This window comes from Perca flavescens, chromosome 16 (genome assembly GCF_004354835.1).
Source record: "Perca flavescens isolate YP-PL-M2 chromosome 16, PFLA_1.0, whole genome shotgun sequence".
NCBI lineage: Eukaryota > Metazoa > Chordata > Actinopteri > Perciformes > Percidae > Perca > Perca flavescens.
The window spans coordinates 32,903,514-32,924,911 of record NC_041346.1 but is presented as its reverse complement, the minus strand read 5'-3'; the positions used below and the strand labels follow the sequence as shown (position 1 = coordinate 32,924,911).

The 21,398-nt window shown below is 40.4% G+C and overlaps 2 protein-coding genes across 3 annotated transcripts in view; one reads left to right on the top strand and one right to left on the bottom strand.

Annotated features, from left to right (window-relative positions):
- Positions 1-21,398, bottom strand: part of LOC114570782 (uncharacterized) — a 645,073-nt gene that overhangs the window by 170,580 nt on the left and 453,095 nt on the right. The gene's annotated exons all lie outside the window — the stretch shown is intronic.
- On the top strand, positions 156-20,616 carry LOC114570791 (deoxyribonuclease-2-alpha). The gene is made up of 9 exons (XM_028601358.1): positions 156-211; positions 758-822; positions 6,078-6,175; positions 7,357-7,510; positions 14,726-14,810; positions 17,176-17,340; positions 17,429-17,677; positions 18,378-18,537; positions 19,749-20,616. Exons 3-9 carry the CDS (start codon positions 6,084-6,086, stop codon positions 20,059-20,061), a joined length of 1,218 nt encoding a protein of 405 aa, XP_028457159.1. The 5' UTR covers positions 156-211; positions 758-822; positions 6,078-6,083; the 3' UTR covers positions 20,062-20,616.

The window sequence follows — 21,398 nt, the reverse complement described above, 5'->3', positions numbered from 1 at the left end:
TCTCTTACCCTCCTGTTTATTTACTTATTTAAGCTCAAACTGTTTCTGTGAAATCACGTGACCACCTACTGTCCTCTCTTCACCTCCTGTTTTTAGTTTATTTATTTTGAAGTCAAACTGTTTCTGTGAAATCATGTGACCACTGACCATCCTCCCTCTCTACAGATATAAGACCTGCTCGCTGCCTCCCCAGCATCACAGACCATCACAGGTAAGAACACTTTGATACTGGAAATACTTTAAAAGGATACTATCAGGAGGTAATACATACTGACATAAATACATGAGGAAATTAGATTAGATTAGATTCAACTTTATTGTCATTGTGCAGAGTACAAGAACAAAGACAACGAAATGCAGTTTGCACCCAACTAGAAGTGCAAAAAGAGCAGAAAACTGCAATGTGATATACAAGTATAGACAGGTCAGTAAATATAGTGCAGTGTAGACAGTAGTATACAGTTGGTTTACAGAAGCTGGTTTAGAGTAATATAAATTAAATATAAATATGTGCAATGTATTAGCAGTTACCTTATAAGAGCTGAATAAATATAGCTATGTAATATGAACAATGTATGATCAACATGTACAGATATGTGCAATGTAGTAGCAGTAACATATATATTAGTATATTAGCAGAACATATAGGATATTCAGTATATTCATATGAATGTGTTTTAAAATGTATTTGACATAACTAATAACTGAACGTACCACTTTACATTTATATGATTTATTATTTTCTGTGTGTCAACAGCTTCAGGAACTTCAGATCCATTTCTCTGGACCTCTTTCTGGGTTGACCAGGACTTTAAAACACAGGTATGGATCACAGGTTGGATGTTTTTCTGCTGAATCAGTCTGTCTTCCTGTTTGTTACATCAACTGACCTTTCAAAGGTTTTCCTAGAAAAGAAAAAGTAGTAAAGTGTTTGATAAATGACCATAATGTGAAATGTTTAACACCTCTAACTGTGCTGGACCCTCCAGTCGGTCCAGTGTTGTCGTGTTGTTGGTCGAGCATTTAAAAGGACTGATGTTTCTAAAGATGGAATCTAGAGAGAAGTTTTCACATACAGACACCTCTGATTTTATAATGAGATGTCAGGAGATGCACCAGATTTAAATGCGTGAGGAAAATGTGTTTGACATAACTATATACTGTACATATACTGTACGTACAGTACAGGCCAAAAGTTTGGACACACCTTCTCATTCAATGTGTTTCTTTATTTTCATGACTATTTACATTGTAGATTCTCACTGAAGGCATCAAAACTATGAATGAACACATATGGAATTATGTACTTAACAAAAAAGTGTGAAATAACTGAAAACCTGTCTTATATTTTAGATTCCTCAAAGTAGCCACCCTTTGCTTTTTTTGATAACTCTGCAAACCCTTGATGTTCTCTCAATGAGCTTCATGAGGTAGTCACCTGAAATGGTTTATTTCACAGGTGTGCTTTGTCAGGGTTCATTAGTGGAATTATTTCCCTTATTAATAAAAAAGCAAAGGGTGGCTACTTTGAAGAATCTAAAATATAAGACATGTTTTCAGTTATTTCACACTTTTTGTTAAGTACATAATTCCATATGTGTTCATTCATAGTTTTGATGCCTTCAGTGAGAATCTACAATGTAAATAGTCATGAAAATAAAAAGGAAACACATTGAATGAGAAGGTGTGTCCAAACTTTTGGCCTGTACTGTATATATTGTATTTTATAGGATATAAATAATGTTAAAACTATAGAGTTTTAAGTAATGTAGTAGTAGTGGTTATTTAATCTGCAAAAGTTTTAAGTAAGTAGAATTTCAAAACAAATTTTAAGTTGTCGGTACTTATTCCAATTAACTAATTTGAGCAAATCCACTAGACATCAAGGAAAAAGCCAAGGCACTCGTCTTTTACAAAAATTATACAGTATATAAAATGCCTTTAATGCATCTGGTACATTCTGAATAGAATAAGATAAAAACTACTTTAAATTTGCATATGCACCAAACAGGAGTTCGGAGTATTCGGCCTTCTTGGAGACCTTGACTGGAGTCCTGCATGGGGCTCCAGTGGGGACTCCATTGTTATGCTGGGGACTTCAACGCAAATCAATGATGGAGACACCTGGAGGGCGTGATTGGGAGGAACGGCCTCCCTGATCTAAACCAGAGTGGTTGTTTGTTGTTGGACTTCTGTGCTAGTCATGGATTGTCTATAACAACACCATGTTCGAACATAGGGATGCTCATAAGTGTACCTGGTACCAGAGCACCCTAGGCCGAAGGTCAATGATCGATTTCATAATTGTTTCATCTGATCTGAGGCCGTATGTTTTGGACACTCGGGTGAAGAGAGGGGCAGAGCTGTCAACCGATCACCATCTGGTGGTGAGTTGGGTCAGGGGGTGGGGAAGACTCTGGACAGACCTGGTAAGCCCAAACGTGTAGTGCGGGTAAATTGGGAAACGTCTGGAGGAGGCCCCTGTCCGACAGACTTTCAACTCACACCTCCGGGCGGAGCTTTTCGTGCATCCCTGTGGAGGCTGGGGGCATTGAACCCGGTGGACAATGTTCAAAGTTTCCATTGCTGAAGCTGCAAGGAGCTGTGGTCTTAGGATCTTAGGTGCCTCAAGGGGCGGTAACCCACGAACACCGTGGTGGACACCAGTGGTCAGGGAAGCCGTCCGACTGAAGAAGGAGTCCTTCCGGGATATGTTATCTCGGAGGACTCCGGAGGACAGGCAGGGTACCGATAGGGGCCCGAAGGGCTGCAGCCTCTGCCGTGAAAGAGGCAAAGCAGCGGGTGTGGGAGAAGTTTGGAGAAGACATGGAAAGGACTTTCGGTCGGCACCAAAGTGTTTCTGGAAAACTGTTCGCCACCTCAGGAGGAAGCGGGGAACCATCCAAGCTGTGTACAGTAAGGATGGGACACTGTTGACCTCCACTGAGGAGGTAATAGGGCGGTGGAGGGAGCACTTTGAGGAACTCCTGAATCCGACTTAATCGCCCTCTATGTTAGAGGCAGAGCTGGAGGATAACGGGGGATTGTCGTCGATTTCCCAGGCGGAAGTCACTGATGTAGTCAAACAACTACACAGTGGCAAAGCCCCGGGATTGATGAGATCCGTCCAGAAATGCTCAAGGCTCTGGGTGTGGAGGGTTGTCTGGTTGACACGCCTCTTCAACATTGCGTGGAAGTCTGGGGCGGTGCCAAAGGAGTGGCAGACTGGGGTGGTGGTTCCTCTTTTTAAAAAGGGGGGACCAGAGGGTGTGTGCCAATTATAGGGGTATCACACTTCTCAGCCTCCCTGGTAAAGTCTACTCCAAGGTGCTGGAAAGGAGGGTTCGGCCGATAGTCGAACCTCGGGTTGAGGAGGAACAATGCGGATTCCGTCCTGGTCGTGGAACAACGGACCAGCTCTTCACTCTCGCAAGGATCCTGGAGGGAGCCTGGGAGTATGGTCCCGGTCTACATGTGTTTTGTGGATTTGGAGAAAAAGTATGACCGGGTCCCCGGGAGATACTGTGGGAGGTGCTAGAGGAGTATGGGGTGAGGGGGTCTCTACTCAGGGCCATCCAATCTCTGTATGACCAAAGTGAGAGCTGTGTCCGGGTTCTCGGTAGTAAGTCGGACTCGTTTCAGGTGAGGGTTGGCCTCCGCCAGGGCTGTACTTTGTCACCAATCCTGTTTGTAATATTTATGGACAGGATATCGAGGCGTCAATCGGGGTGGGGAGGGGTTGCAGTTTGGTGGGCTGGGGATCTCATCGCTGCTCTTTGCAGATGATGTGGTCCTGATGGCATCATCGGCCTGCGACCTTCAGCACTCACTGGATCGGTTCGCAACCGAGTGTCAAGCGGTTGGGATGAGGATCAGCACCTCTAAATCGGAGGCCATGGTTCTCAGCAGGAAACCGATGGAATGCCTTCTCCAGGTAGGAATGAGTCCTTACCCCAAGTGAAGGAGTTCAAGTACCTTGGGGTTTTGTTCACCTGAAATGGGGGACAATGGAGGCGGGAGATTGGTCGGAGAATAGGCGCAGCGGGTGCGGTATTGCATTCAATCTATCGCACCGTTGTGACGAAAAAATAAGCTGAGCCAGAAGGCAAAGCTCTCGATCTACCGGTCAGTTTCGTTCCTACCCTCACCTATGGTCATGAAGGCTGGGTCATGACCGAAAAAAGCGAGATCCATTGAAAGCGGCGAAATGGGTTTCCTCAGGAGGGTGGCTGGCGTCTCCTTAGAGATAGGGTTTTATAGCTCAGTCATCCGTGAGGGAACTCGGAGTAGAGCTGCTCCTTTGCGTCGAAAGGAGCCAGTTGAGGTGGTTCGGGCATCTGGTAAGGATGCCCCTGGGCGCCTTAAGGCACGTCCAGCTGGGAGGAGGCCTCGGGGAAGACCCAGGACTAGGTGGAGGGATTATATCTCCAACCTGGCCTGGGAAAAGCCTCGGGATCCCCAGTCGGAGCTGGTTAATGTTGCTCGGGAAAGGGAAGTTTGGGGTCCCCTGCTGGAGCTGCTCCCCATCCCGGTACGGATAAGCGGACGAAGATGGATGGATGGATGGATGGACTACTTTAAATTTAACTAATTTTAGCATTCGGGTTTACAGTTTAAAAACTAAACGGAGATTCTTTCATACGTTATGTCACGGGACTCAGTGTACCCAAAAGCACGACTCGAAGCAGATGTAAAAGGTAATGGAGTTTATTGTACAAAGGTACAAAAACATTAGGCAAAAACAGGCAGGCACGAGGTCCTACAAAAACACAAGGAAGAGACACTAGGAATACTGCTGGAGAGTGAGACACGAGGTACTGCAACCATCTGGCAAATTACAAGGGAAACAAGGTAAATATATATACAGTAAGGTGGGTGGAGACAATGACACACAGGTGGCCCACATTAGGGAAGGGAGGCTAATCACACAGGGGGGAGACAAGTGACCTGAAACAGACAAACAACAAAACAAACATGAACTAAGAGCGGGAGCTGGACCTGACACCTTATGGTAGAATAACATTGAAATAAAAAAGAGCTCAAATTAAATTAAGAATTGTTTTCTTAGATTATGTTTTCACTCAGAATCCAAAAATTGTGAAACATGAGAGAAACTGGTGTGTTTACATTTAAAGATGGTTAAAAGATTGTTCCATTCATGCAGATGTTTTCAGCAGCTGTTACAATCCAATCACTTCAAGTATATGAGCCTTGTTTTCCTAAAATGATGCCTGATGTTAAACCCACCATGCCCTCCCATGGTAGCAAAACATATTCTTTTTAATCGTTTTCTTCGAATAAAACCAAGTAAACAGCCATGGTCTACCAAAGACTTCAAGGTTGCCACGTCGCGGGGCAACGCTGTCCTCCTGTCTGAACCCGTGAGTCTGAAACATGATGAGCCATGGGTGTATCTCCAAGGTTTCTAGTCATCTAGATCACGCTGGTCTTTTACCAGTCAACCTGAGGGAGACGCTAGAATGTAGTCACCCAATCAGTCTCAACCAAGCGTGAGTAAGAGCAAGGAGGGCGGGACCAGATCTAGAATTTCTCAATGAGGGAGAAAGGGTTGATGCCTGCAGCCCATTTCAGACTTTAATTCTACTTTTTATGTGGGTAAGCCATGTAAAAAAAGATTATAAAAGAGTAGTTTATATACTTTAAAATGTGTCTCGAGAGGGACTTTAAGTTGTAATGCCACTGCCCAAACAATGGTTTCTTCTCTTTGGTGTAGCTCCTGTTGATGATCTGATAAAGTATGACATGGTGAAAGATGAACCAGAGAAAGATCAGAACTGAACCAGGATTGGGGATCAGTGTTGGATGGAGGAATGTTTTGCTGTGTGTGTTCATGAGAGAGAAAGAAAGAATGTTAGTAATTTTATGAAGACTTTACCTTATGCAATAAGAGTGCTTGAGTATTGTAGATCTTGTATTATTCTTTGATTGCAGTCACACACTTGCTGGTTAAAAACAAAAAAAGTAGCTCGTAGAAAAAAGTTAAGTTAACAGGATGATGTGAACTTGAAGCCCAGTGAATGTGGTGGTGTAACTGTTGCTGTAACTGTGTGTTTTAGGGAGTTATGTGGAGGATTCTCCTGATGGTCAGTCTGCTCTGCTGGAGCGCTGATGGCAGAGTGACCTGCAGAGACAACAACAACGGAGAAGTGGACTGGTGAGACAACACTCAAAAACTACGCATCTTTAAACGTTGTACTCTAAATAAATGATTGCTTGCGTAATGGCCAGTGTGTGGGACTTTTTCTGAGCTTCTGATCTCCTACTTTTGATCACATCCTACACACCTGCCCGACAAAAGAGGTGTGCAAAGAAAGCTTTCCTATGTCATTCAAGTTGATGTCAAAATGACATTATTTTTCACTTTTCTGGACCTTTTATAGAACAAATGATTTGTGGATATGAGGCAAAATGGAAACGAGTATGAAATTATATGAAATTATGGATAATGAAATTAAAATCTTAGTTGCAGCTGTAGTCTGTTGATTATTCTTACAATGAATCAATTAGTCTAAAAATATCAGGAAATAGTGATTTTTCCCACAATGCAAAGTGACGACTTCAGATGTCTTGTTTTGTCTGAGCAACAGTTCAAAGCCCAAATAAAATGAATTAAACATTATGTAAGGGAAAGAAAATCTTCACATTACAGAAGCTGACAGGTACATATTGGTCACCAGCTGCAAATATGAATGGATTAGTCCTCAACTATTAAATGAATCTCCAACTATTTAAATAATCCATTAATCAGTTTGAGTAATTTTTATGATAAAACAGGTAAACTTGTCAGCTTGTTAAATGTGAATAATTTCTAGTTTCTTCTCTCCTCTGGGACAGGAAACTGAATATCTTTGAGTTGTGGACAAAACAAGACATTTGAGGACGTCATCTTGGACTTTGGGAAACTCTGATCCACATTTTAGAGACACAACAACTCATCCATTCATCCAGAACATAATCCACACATTAATCCACCATGAAATCAATCAGTAGTTGCAGTGAAAGCCAAACCAAGTTAATGTTAAATCAATGTGAGCATCAAAACTAACTAAATTACTTCTCTCAGATCTAATGGTTGTAGTTGGACTTCTGAAGTTTTGACTTCAAGCTTTTTGAGTGTTATTTATGTATTATCTGCTCTAGCCTTTCCAACATTTTAGACACATAATAATGGTCCAAAATGATGTGAAATTGCATATTTTTTAATTGAAAAGGTAACATTTTCTTGAGGAGTGACTCCTAGAGAGAGACTAGATTTATTGTTTTCTGCTGATGAGTGTCTGTCCTCTCTGCACATTGATGTTTCTCTTCTCTACTCATCATCATCATCATCATCAGGTACATCATCTACAAGGCACCCGCAGGTTTGGAATATCTTTACATTGATTCAGCTGGGAGGAAGATGGAGACCTCTAAAGATCACAATAAGCTCATCGACCATCCTGACGGTGTCCTGGCAAACACCCTGCGGCCCATATTTACCAATCCAACGGTGAGACTAATGTTTAAACTGCAGCTCTGTTTCTATTTTGATAAAAATGAAACCATGACTAACTGATGGATAGATATTATGGTCTGTACTAATTATAAAGCATTAACTATCTTTCCTCAAATATCTCAATGTGCTCTGTTGAAACTGTTCAACACACAACAGCTGATTAAATATGTAATTGAATAATGAATCTGCAGCGGTAGATTTGGTACCTTGCAGGCAGGGATTGGCCATCAGGAGTACCGGGAGATTTCCCGGTCGACCGGTCTATTTATGTGGGCTGAATGGGCTGTGGCTGTACTCCGGTCGAAAACTTATTTTATGGATCAGCCCATTAAGAGAAGAGAGATCACATGATTGGCCCACTTGTGTGTCTTTCATATGAACACTGGCCAATCATATCCTTGGTTGTTGACAGAACAGCCCACAGAGAGGAGAGAGATCACATGATTGAACACTGGCCAATCACATCCCACTATGGCCCACTTCCATCCTTCCATGGAGAGAGAGCGCATTTAAGTCCCGCCCTCACCAGCGGCGAAAAATAACAGCACAAAGTGCCGGTAGTAGCTATCTAAAAAACACGCAATTTAAGCATGTCAAACGATGATTTTAGCATCCTTTGTCTACCAGAGAGGACAAGTTAGCTGTTAGCAAGCTAAGGCACTCGCAAACATAGTACTATAACTTTCTGATTTATCCACATTCCACTAACATAAGCTGCTTAATGTGTACAAAATGCAGCTGTAGTTTAACTTTTTTATTATTAATATTTTCTGGCAATTTAGGCATTTAAGACCTGAAAGGGGAGAGAGAGGGTGAATGACACAGAGCTGCCAACTATCACGCATTGGCCGTGAGACACACGCATTTGATTGGTTTCACACGCTCACACGCCACACTCCCAATTTCTCACGCTGAAGTGTCAACCCGGTCAAAAAAAAGAAAGAAGTGTCAACCATGGTGTCAACCCGGTCGCAAAATTACGAATCCCACTATGGCCGCGCCAAGACCCGCCCTATGAAGCAGCTCGATTGGTTGGGATTAGGCATTTCACCTCGAGTGGTTCAGGTTAGGGTTAGGGGATTGGTCGGGGGCTAGGCCCTGTACATGTAAGCATAGACGCCTGGCCAATAGTAGTGTGTAAATGCTACTGAAGGGCGGGTCTTGGCGTGGCCATAATGGGAAGAAAATATCACAATACGGTCGGTCAAATGCCTGAAAGATGAGTTTATGTTTATCTATAGAGCTACCTGTCGAGCCGCTCGTGATCGACTAGTTATCCTTTCAGAGACGGGAGAGGGTTTTTTTTTTTTTTGAAATGTCGCAAATGTGAGAACATTTCTTCACGAGCCATCCCAGGCGCATTCCCCCGGCTTCAGGTATGCTTTGTATGGAGCTAAATCAGGGCCAAATGTTTTGTTCATTTGAAAAAAATATATATAGTTGAAAAAATAAAGCTTGAAATTGAAAAATTAAGTTTTGGTCAAAACTTGGAAAAAATAAAACCATGTATTCAAACTAAAAATAAGTGTACCAATTTTTCTTTCAGTTTGAATAAAATTTAGATTAAATTCTGGAATTATTTTGAATAAATTATAAATTTTCATTTTTCACTTTTATATTTGTTTTCAGTTCCACATTTCAGGTTTTCAGATTCAAAACTTATTTTTTTTCGGCTTCAAATCTTTTTTTTTTCGTTTCAAATCTTTTTTTTTTTTCAGATCTGTTTTTCACTTTCAGATCATTTTTTTTTTTTTCAGACTTTTGGCCCTGATTTTGCGTGGGGGCGTGGCTTCAACTCAGAGGGGCGTGGCATTATGGTGACAGCCTAACAAAGAAGGCAGAAGACTCCTCTGTCATGTTGCCTTCAGGAAATGGTGTTACTGTGAAAACTATGACTGAATGCTTTCTATCCAATATATACATGTGATTTTTACTTAACAAACTGATGCCAGTGACAAAGTTCCATTTAAAAAATTGTATTGGACAACACATGGTACCAATTACACTATAAGAGCAATAAACTGTGCCAGATTGTGCAGTTCGGCAGGAACAATGACTTCTCCCACTTCCATGTATGACTTTGAATGTAGCACCACAGTATTCACTTGGCAGTCAGCATAGCGTCCGCTCCGCCAAAGCAACATGCTGGCACAGCCCACAGGTAAGACATGTGAAAGATATTAGCCTTTTTGAATAGATACTTTGGGTTATTATCCCCGCAGTGGCATTTTTTTGTCATTAACACATAAAGGGAAAATAGGTGGACCGCTGGAAATGAAGCATCGCTAGCACAAAAGTTAGCATTAACTAACGTCAGCTTCACACTAGCTGGTGTTTTTACACCAATTTTAGTGTCCAGCTCAAGTTTTTTGACTTTAACGTGTAGTGGTCTTTGTTAAGCTCTGTTTGTCAGAATGACCATAACTCGACAGTGGCTGCCTGCAGCCGTACAATATTATAAATGTAAAAACTTATAGATAACTAACATTGCTAGTGTTACCTTTTCATGGTTAGTTTAAACAACATAACTTGTCCTGGTCCGCTTTGTTAATCAATCAATCAATCAATCAGTCAAAGCTTTTATTACGGACACACACGGTCCAGAAAACAGACAGTAAGACATACAAATACAAAAAGACAAGTTAGTGTATTCTGATACTTAAGTTAGGCTGTGGTAGAAGCCTTCAAAGTTTGCCCACTTGGCATATTTTGTAAGGCATAACTGTCATGCTGTTACATGTAACGTTATAGTGTAAAACGTAATTTATCAGGCCAGAGCATTAATGTAAAGTTTTATTTGTCTACTTTATAAAAAGAGACCTTCTTCACTGCAGCCACTGTCAAGTTATGGTCATTCTGACAAACCGAGGTTAACAAAGACCAAGTTAAAGTAAAAAAAAAACTTGAGCTGGACACTGAAATTAGTTTAAAAACACCAGCTAGTGTGAAGCTAACGTTAGTTAATGCTAACTTTAGTGCTAGCGATGCTTGATTGCCAGCTTTTCCCAGCTGTCCACCTATTTTCCCTTTGTGTTAATCACAAAAAAAAAATGCCACTGAGGGATAACGTCGCAAAGTATCTATTCACAAAGGCTAATATCTTTCACATGTCTTACCTGTGGGCTGGTGCCAGTGAATACTGTGGTGCTATAAGTCATACATGGAAGGGGAGAAGTCATTTTTCCTGCCGAACTGCACAATCTGGCACAGTTTATTGCTCTTATAGTGTAATTGGTACCATGTGTTGTCCAAAACAATTTTTAAATGGAACTTTGTCACTGGCATCAGTTTGTTAAGTAAAAATCACATGGATAGAAAGCATTCAGTCATAGTTCTCACAGTAACACCATTTCCTGAAGGCAACATGACTGAGGAGTCTTCTGCCTTCTTTGATAGGCTGTCACCATAATGCCACGCCCCTCTGAGTTGAAACCACGCCCCCCTACGCAAAATCAGGGCCAAAAGTCTCAAACCGAAAAAAAATGATCTGAAAGTCTGAAAAAAAAAAAGTTTGAAACCGAAAAAGCTGTAAAAAAAAAAAATAAGTTTTGAATCTGAAAACATGAAATGTGGAAAAAACAAATATAAAAGTGAAAAATGAAAAAAGAAGGAGTTCAAGAAAGGGACAATGGAGCGGGAAAAGAATTTGAACCGGTATTGCAAAAAAAAAAAAAGCCAGAAGGCAAAGCTCTTACCGGGTCGTTTTCGTTCCTACCCTCACCTATGGTCATGAAGGCTGGGTCATGAAAAAAACGAATCCAGGGAAAAATGGGTTTCCTCAGGAGGGTGGCTGGCGTCTCCCTTAGAATAGGTGAAAGCTCAGTCATCCGTGAGGAGCTCCAGTTGAATCTGGTAAGGATGCCCCTGGGCGCCTCCCTATGTTCCAAAGCTGGGAGGAGGCCTCGGGAAGACCCAGGACTAGGTGGAGGGATTATATCTCCAACCTGGCCTGGGAAACTCGGGAAATATTGGGGTCCCCTGCTGGAAGTAAGAAAAGATGGAAATGGAAAATTTATAATTTATTCAAAATAATTCCAGAATTGAATCTATATTTTATTCAAACTGAAAGAAAAATTGGTACACTTATTTTTAGTTTGAATACATGGTTTTATTTTTTCCAAGTTTTGACCAAAACTTAAATTTTCAATTTCAAGCTTTAGTTTTTCAACTATATATATTTTTTTCAAATGAACAAAACATTTGGCCCCGATTTAGCTCCATACCATATCAGCAGAGCAACAACATGCACAAAAGACTATATTATAACTCTCCAAATCTCGGAGAACACAGATGAGAGGAGTTATATTTTGAATGTGCACAAAGTTGTAAACATGAGCAGAAATCTGATGTAACACATCTGAGCTATTGAAGTCCAGGGGTTTATAAATTAATTAAAATGACTTAATGTATGATTCACATGAATAATTGCCACATGCACATTTAAATAGATTTACTTCCCCAGAAAAAGACGCAAAAGAGGAGGGAAGAGTAAATTATTGACTCAGCAGACATGACGTTAAAATATAAAAAGTTGATCTACTAGACTAGAGAATAGTTGAAGTAATACATAATGCCTGAGGGCCTTATTTTTTTTATATATTTTCAATTGTTTCCAGCATTAATTGATGTAGAAATCTGGAAACAAAACCGATGCCATTTGGTTGCCAGGCCATGCAGCTGTGACTGGTCCAGATGTTTGTGCCAGCTCACCTCTGTGCATCTCTAAATGTAACTGTAAATAATACATTAAATGTTTCATACAATGAAAAAAATAGTCTTTCTTTTTCCAAAAGAATTACATTAAGTGGGGCACAGAGGACAAGGGCCAAACATTACAGGGCCTTGGCACAAAACAAGTTTGAGAAAGGCTATAACACATGCACAAAATGAGCCATGCTGTGTCTTTTGTCTTGCTGGTGGTATTTTTCAGTCTAGTTTCTGCTGGACCTTTTGGTGGGGAGAGGCCTTGTTTGAAGAATGATTTTCCCTCACTGCCTAATCTAATGAGATTTGGTCTTTGGCCACCAGCCCCCCTGGTACCCAAAACATGTTTATTTCTATTTATTTAGTTTTAAAGGATTAGCATGTATGTAAATCAGTGGTTCTCATTCTTTAGAATTTCAGTGGTCCTAGTAGATCCCTTTGGTAGACCAATGTTAATTTAACTTTGGGTCCCTGGTCCCTACACTGAGGCGTGTGTGTGTGTATGTGTGTGTGTGTGTGTGTGAGTGAGTGAGTGAGTGAGTGAGTGAGTGAGTGAGTGAGTGAGTGTGTGTGTGTGTGTGTGTGTGTGTGTGTGTGTGTGTGTGTGTGTGTGTGTGTGTGTTGTAGTAAAGAGAGAGAATGGGAGAAGGAAGTTTGTGTGAGGTGGACCTGGTCACCACAGACCCAAATCTTCTCAGCTGTTGCCACTGTCATATGCTGCTCTCTCTTCATGTAGCACATTATGTTTGGAACATTGTATGGATCACTTCTTATATCATAACAAGGTAATACAATGTGTATCATCAAGTGATGACTGATTAACAGTAATGTAAATGCTAAATGCCCTAATACCTGTTGAGACTACAACAATGCAAATTTTGCAGTTTTGCACATATCATGTAACACTCGATTTCTCCATTTCTTTGCACAAAACTCTCCAGAAAGTGCAATTTAATGGTTTATTTTCAAAAAAGATCCCGGGGGGGTATACCCCCGGACCCCCCTAGGGAGAACCCCACCACATAACAAATCACAATTTAAACCCTGACAGTCATGATGCTGAATGAGCCAAAGACATTTGCTTTGTACGTAGAAAAAGTTTGGATTCGCCCCACCAAATCTCACTCCAAGGTTTGGGGAAAAGTTGGCAGCTCTGATGACATGCAGCAAAGGGCTGCAGGTTAACTGCAACAGTACAACTCTATATATGTGCGCCTGCTCTACCAACTGAGCTAACCCGGCCACAACTTACAGACTTTTTACTTGTTTAGTATACAAGACATCTTGATGACACAAATTTTTGTCTAAAGTTTGTCTTTGTCTGTGTGTCTTTAAATTAATGCATGAGTCTAGTCTCTAGTATCATTAACTCGGATCAGTTGAGTCCTAATACAATTCAATCTAAAATGATAACAGCACCACACACAAACCTCTTGCAACATTAGCTACTACTAGTCCTAGCCATCTTAGCTGCCAAATGCTTTTCAACTTTTTTACAATTTCATAGGCAACCCCAACTCCACAAGTCAACTCAAGTGACTGAGTGAGTAGAGAGACAGTTATAACAGGTTATAGGAACTGCAGAGTCAAAAGCCGGAAACATTGCAAGCTTCCAGACCATGGGACTCATTAGTCATGAGCACTTGAGTCCTTGAGTCAGTCAGTCAGTTGCACGAATCAGCCGGCTACGTTGTCATGAGTGGTGACAACGTAGAGTGAGTGAAGTCTTTCCTCGAGTCAGGGTGAAAAGCAAATCCAAAACAAAAGCCATTCTTTCACTTATAAAATTAACTTACAATGTTCTGCACATAGCCTAGGCCTACTGTAGGTTTGGTGTATGAATGTAGTATATTAAAATGCAGTTAGGTCGAGCAGCGAAACATTGCAAGCTCGGTAGACCATGGGACTCATGAGCCTCGAGTAAGTCGAATCAACTGGCTATGTTGTCATGAGTGGATCTGTAGTATAGTATAGTATAGTATAGAGTATAGTTTCTCCTCGAGTAAAGCCGGTAACATGGCAGACTCAAAAATACCAGATCTGAAATAGTGAGTCTGCACCGAGTGAATCCACAGAACTTTCTACTATGTTAGTGGTTAGAGAGAATGGGCTAGGACTGAGTTTCCTTGGCGATTTAGCAATACTGACTCAAGTGACTCGTACAACCCTGATCAGAATCCTTAAAAGGAATTGAGTTTTCCAGGCCTAGATGACACCATGCCCCACCCTCAACCTTTAGTCATCTGGCCACCAGGAGCCAGGCAGCCTTTTAGACTCAGTGAGACATTATCATTGAGAGAGTATTAGGGGCTGGTATACAGGGTTCAACATTAACTTTGTGTCCACCATCCAAATGGCTAGTGAATGTTAAATAAATGTTTTTGGCTGGTGAGGCTAGCAAATCTACCATTCTTTCTGGATTCACGTACACGTCACGTATGTCACGTACATCCCAATAATTAAAACATCATAAGGTTTCTTCTCTTTATTCTGCATCATTTATAGACAGACAACTTGGGATTCATCACCTACAGCGATCAACCTCCTCCAATAGGAACGGGTCCTGGCTCTAAGTTTGGCCACAGTAAAGGTGAGTAGAGAAAGCATCACTCTCACAGGAAACATCTCTCTGAACCTCCATCAGGTTTTCATCACAGAGGACAGAGACTGCTCAGTGTGAATACGTCTGTAGCGACAGTCAACCAACATCTGTCAATGTGTAATGACATCACATCTCTGTTATCTCATCAATGATCTGTGGCTCCTGTTTGTTCAACTCCTCCAGCTTCTGTCTTTAAATCATTTGAATGAGATCTGTCAGAAAAACTTAGTTTCCCTCCCTGCTCTTGGTCCTGGGTCTTTGGTGTTAGTCACTGACGCACAACGTTTCCTTCAGCGTCTCAGTCAGACACAGGGGACTTTCAACTCATTCCAATGTAGTCCCATCAACGGAGAGGTCTGATGCTCTGGGTAACACGTTGGGTCACTTTCAGGGTGCAGGTTAAACTACTTAGTTAGGGTTAGGGAAAGATCATGAGTTGGGTTAAAAATGTACGTTTCAGTTACACGTGGGACATAAACTCTGGTCTCCTGGGTGAATGTCCTGTGTTGTTTGACCCATCCACCCCTCCGTTTAACTTACAGAAGAATAAAGGAATATTGTCTTTTCTAGTGGTGGAATGTTATGAAGAACAAATACTTCGTTACTGTACTTAAGTACATTTTTCATGTATCTGTACTTTACTTAAGTAGAATTGATAGTGCATACTTTTGACTTTTACGTTGTTACTGTATTTTCTACTCCACTACATTTCTACAACGTTCCGTTACATTTTCGTTACATTTTCGACAATAATGGGAAGGTTAACGGGGAAACAAAACGCAAACGTGAACCCCACTCTCTGGTGTGAAAGTCCGGAATTGTTTGACCCATCCACCACCCCAACCAATCTCCTTATGCGGATTTTCGGCATTTAATACTACTCGCTACCGAAGACGTGCTGTGACCACGACATATGCTTCCCATTTAAATACATTACTTTAGATTTCGTCCTGGCCAACACAAATTAAATGACAAAAACGTCCCAGTGAACACAAATCAATAGATTAAAAATATGTGACCATTTCACGTACTGCCATGAGACCGGGCTGGATATACAACCCGTATATTTATCTTAAAGGTGCTCTAAGTGAACTGACGCGTATTTTAGGCTACAACATTTTTCCGCTAGCTGCCTGTCCCCTGAACACACTGTAAAAAAACCCGGTCTCTGTAGACAGCCCAGGCTCCACAAACAGCAACAAAAACAAACTGTGCCAACCTGCACCACGAACCATAACAAACAGTGTTCCAGCCAGTAACCGACAAGAAGGAGCTTTTTGAGCCATCACTGCAGCAGCGTTAGCACATAGGCTACTTCTACAATGCATATTCATGACTCAACCAGCTCCTTCTTGTCGGTTACTGGCTGGAACACTGTTTGTTATGGTTCGTGGTGCAGGTTGGCACAGTTTGTTTTTGTTGCTGTTTGTGGAGCCTGGGCTGTCTACAGAGACCGGGTTTTTTTACAGTGTGTTCAGGGGACAGGCAGCTAGCAGATAGGGAGGAGATGTTTGCTGTATTGGACAAAAAATGTTGTAGCCTAAAAAATGCATCACATCACTTAGAGCACCTTTAAAAACACTCCCGGTCTTCCTCAGCTGTCAAGCTACATACTAATAAATGTAATAAACTAATAATAAATGTGTGCAGCATTCACTGTCCCGTGGGAAATAATGCAAAGTTGATCCTGATAGATAACCAGAATTGTGAGTCTGAATGTAAATTGGGCCACAGATGGTAAGCACAATTACATTAACCTAAAACTAACTTAATTAAAAATATCACAGCCCATACTGTTTGTTTTTTTAATTATTAGAATATAGACATTAAGAGAATAAATCGTTATGCAAGTACTTTTACTTTTAATACTTAAAGTACATTTAAAATCAGGTACTTTTTACTTTTACTTAAGTAGAGTTGTCATTGTGGTACTTCTACTTTAACTAAAGTAAATATGTCTCTGGTTATTTGTACTTTTACTTAACTACTGAGATTCAGTACTTCCTCCACCACTGGTCTTTTCCTGAATTAAAGCATAACCAGAATGTGTGCATGTAAACTAGGCTTGGGCGTCTTTAATATTTCTTAAATCATTAATCGTAGTTACTCAAGATGTAAACGTAGTTACTGACGCTTTCAAGTGAAATAAATCAAAAAGCTGAGTGGCTCGTGCTCTAAACACAAGAGCAGCAACAGATCTCAGTAACATCTGGAGCTGGAGGATCCCTCCATCAGATTACAGAGTTCACTTTATCTGTTAGTGTGAAATATTAAAACACAGTCAGGAAGTCACATATTAGGACTATAAACAATCATCAGCCAATAGTTCTGTGTCTATCTGTTGATGTTTCAGGACTTGTGATGATGGAAAAAGACGAGACAGGAGTCTGGCTCTTACACAGCACACCACAGTTCCCTTTTACAAGGGATCAAAATAACTTCTACCCATCCAGCGGAGCAACTAAAGCTCAGACGTTTATCTGTGTAACATTCAACTACGACCAGTTCCAACACATAGGTAATGTTATTAGTTACATCTTCATATTTATGGTCTTAGTGGTTGATTTGAATATGATGTTAATGTTGTCTTGTTGTACTATTTGAAGGTGAACATCTGCTGGACATCGCAGCTTACCCGTTTGATCATCATCTTCCAGACGACTTCCATAAAGAGCTTATAGATGTTACAGAGAAAGACTTGAAGAAAAGACCAAAACGTGACGCAAATCAAGTCAAAACTCGGGAGCTGACATCAGCACAATCAATGTCAGCAGGATTTGTATCAACAGGATTAATAGCAGGAATAATATCAGCAGGATTAACGTTTGAAAGCATTGCCAAGAAACAGTATATGGGTAAGATATCTGATGGTTTGAACCAGATGACCTAACTTAGTAAAGACAAAGTTACAAAGAAAAGAGACATTTTGACTGTAGAAATGAGAGAAGTTTGTACTGCAGTTTAACATCAGTGTGTTTATGTTAATGAGTGATTCTAGCCTGGGACTGGTTAGATCTGGTTACATTTAAATGTGTGGAGCTGCTGAAGATATCTGACTTCATGCTTCAATAGTCTTCAGAAAGGAAACCTCCCAGACAATAGCATTGCAGAAAATAGTGACACAATATAAAAGTAATAAATACAACATACAGATGAAAATATGTGGAGGAACACACACTGTAAATAAATGAATGGCAAACAAAATAATTAAAAAAAATTGTTGAATTAAAATAAGTTAGGTAGAGAGACTTGCATCTATATGTCAATTTGGAGTTTTTTTTTTTGGAAATGCAACCTTCCTTAAACATGTTAGATTACTGAAATTAAATATGAAGTTATATGGCAATAAGCCAGAACATCTGTCTATGAAATATTAAAATGCTATCATCTTAAAACATTTAAAGCCAGTGTGACAATGCTGATTGATTTACCAGACTTTCATTTTGCACTTTGTGGAAGTTCATTCATATCTCCAGCACCAATTACTGATGCATTTATATTTTTGAATGAGAGTTTTTAAACAACAAAAGTCTCATTCTTTCTCTTTCTCTCCAGACGAGATGGACCTTGTTCACCTGATCACCTCCATGTTTGCTGTTTCTAGGAACGAGATGCCTTGTCTGCCTACCTCTGACAACAAAGCGTTTAACAATTTTGTTAAGAAACACATCTTAGACCAGTACTTTAACAGAGACTCTACCGATGAATGGGAAAGGTGAGTTAAAGGGTTAAAGCTACAGTTGGTAGCTTTCCTAAAAAATAAATAAAAAAACTTTTTTTGTCAAACATGCTCATACTGTCACTATTATAGCCTCTTTCCGACCAAGTAGTTACAGGAACATAACAGTCCACTTCTAAACAGAGCTACTAACTACTCTCCCCAAAAAACGTTTTTTCTATTTGCATTCCCACTGGCCCAGTGGCCATAGGGACTGACCTTTTGTTATTATAATCACAGCCATCTAACCACCACTATGTGGAACAGCGGAAAGACCCTGTCCTGAAGTAGGAGCTGAAAGAGTTACAGGAACTGCACCCAGAGGAACTTAAAAATCCCCAAATTAGTCCAGTCAGAACAAGAGAAAAAAAGGTTTATAGGAACGTTATGTTGTAGGAACTGCAAAAATCCCTCTGGTCGGAAAGTGGTTTTATGTGCTGACAGTTGTCCATGAGACACATGATCTGTTAACCCTCTTCCTGGTGCTCCTAATGCCTTGAGGGAAACAACCAATCAGAGGCGAACTTTTTCACCTCAAATGTTTTCAGGAACACGTTTTTGCTGTAAATTAAAAAGTTTGTGACGCGGCTGCCATACTGAAGTCAAAACAGTCAAAACTGCCAAAACCGAGCACCGCTGAGTAAACTTTTTTCACTTTCCAGCCAAACAGCAGCCTCCACTAAAATGTGTTGATCAGCATTAGTTTGACTGTTTGACTGCAGTTCACAAGCTCTCATTGACACATTTTAGATACAAAGTTAGGGCCTACTTATGGAATAAAATAGAAAATAAAATCTAGACCGGGGACAGGGTAATTTATTGATTTGTTTTTTTTGATGTGTAGTTTTTTATTTCTATTGTTTTAACCTTAGGACTGTATGTGTTTGCATGTGATGTATGTCCTGTTCTCTTACATCAGGGACCATGTTGGAAAAAAGTGTTTCTCGCTATTACATGTTATCCCTTGGATCCCCCCCTTGTTGTCTTTCTATATCCATAAATAAACCAAACCAAAACCAAAAAAAGACACGACTTTAGAGACTCCTCGGCTCTGATTGGTTGTTTTCCTTTGACGTGTTGAAAAATGTAAATGCCATTGTGCATTTAGGAGCAGTAGGTAGAGGAACATGATTTTATTTACTCTATTTACATGTTTCAGAGTGTCATAAAACGAGGTCTGACTTTATCAATGTCATCTCATTATACAGCTACATAATGACCAGGGGACTCTGCAGCAGACCTAAGCAGTCCTTCTTCGAGCCCAGGGATCAGGGAGCTGTTGTGCAGATCTGTCAAGGCCATGGCCACGCACTGTTAAATCATAAAGACAACTTATGCCTCAGTGACCAAACCATACCAATTTATGATGTTGAGGTTGACAACAATTGCAAAGTTAAAAAACTAGAGCATAACAATAATTTTGTTATTGTGGCTTGTGATCGGATTGTAAACCAGTGCCTTCCTGTCCATTATGAGAAGTACAATGGCCAAGTGCCAGACACGAAGAGCGTCTGCCAGTAAATGCTGCTAAGAATAGGCCACATTTTTGGAGGTTAGTAGACATTGGAGTCCAGAAGTCAGGCTCATTATTGTCCTGACATCTGAAACCTCTGTCCAGCTTAGCTAAACCACGCCTCATTCGCTTACATAAGAAAACATTGGCATGTAATTTTGTTGTTAAGCTACGTTATATTCTATGTTACATATATTGTTCGTACCGTGTTGTGGGATGACCATGATTAACCCTTGGGTTGTCCTCCCAGCAAAAGAAATGTTGACACTTTCTTCAAAAAAAAAATGTTTCCCTAAGCTTCCGGCACTTTTTGTTGAAGTTTTTTCCACTTATTATTTTCTTTTTCCAAGTTGTTGTTTTTTCAATGTTTTAAAAAAAAGAATTTATTTTACCCTTTTTTCAAAATTTGTTGTCACTTTTACATTTGATGCTTTTTTCCCACTACTAACCAACTCATACAACCAGTTTTACACTTATTCTTGTAATTCATGCACACTAAACCTAATTTTTTAGTTTACAAAGCAGAAATATGCTGTAAAATGGAATAAAACACCCCAAATTCAATGAAAGTAGTGAACTGATCCTTCATTTTACTTGAGAAGAGTGTTAAATGTTAATTTTTGCCAATTTGATTGAAAGAAACCCAAATTTCTGATATAGAAACATTTTGAAAATGGGTCAAATTTGACCCAAAGACAACAGGAGGTTAAAACATGTACCATGCAAGAACAGAAACATGACATTTAATCAAAATACCATGAAGGAGATGGAATTATATTAAATTAAATAAATGTTTTGCTTGATGTATTGTCAAATGAATGGCTTTAAGGTCCAATATGTAACATTTCTGCATTATGTCTAAAGTCTAAATGTCTAAAAACGACTGTACCGGTGTGTTATATATTTTGTTGCAGTTACACTATCCCAAATGTTTCCACCAAATGTCAAACTCAGAGAAATCTCTTATTTTATTTCTGACACAGCATGTTTCCTGTAGTCGCCTGTTAGTGGCGTCATATAACCTTTGACCCTCTAGTTACTGTAACTTCAGTCAAAACCCGGCACCCAGATGATGCGTTCGAGAGTGATTGTAAATCCTACAATGTCACAGAAAGAAATACTCGTAACCGTAATACTGCTTTTTCTGCATCATTTTCTGATTAAATACAGTGGAGTGGCAATCGGGAGAGAGTCGGGACTCTTTCCCGGTGGGCCGGTAGTGTTTCGAGGCTTCGAGGGCCGGTCTGATTATAGTTATACATCGCAAGTTCTTAACAGCACCATCCGGTGGCCTGGTGGGCCTGTCTGCTACCCGCTGGTCAAACTGTGCAGCCTCTGCTCAACC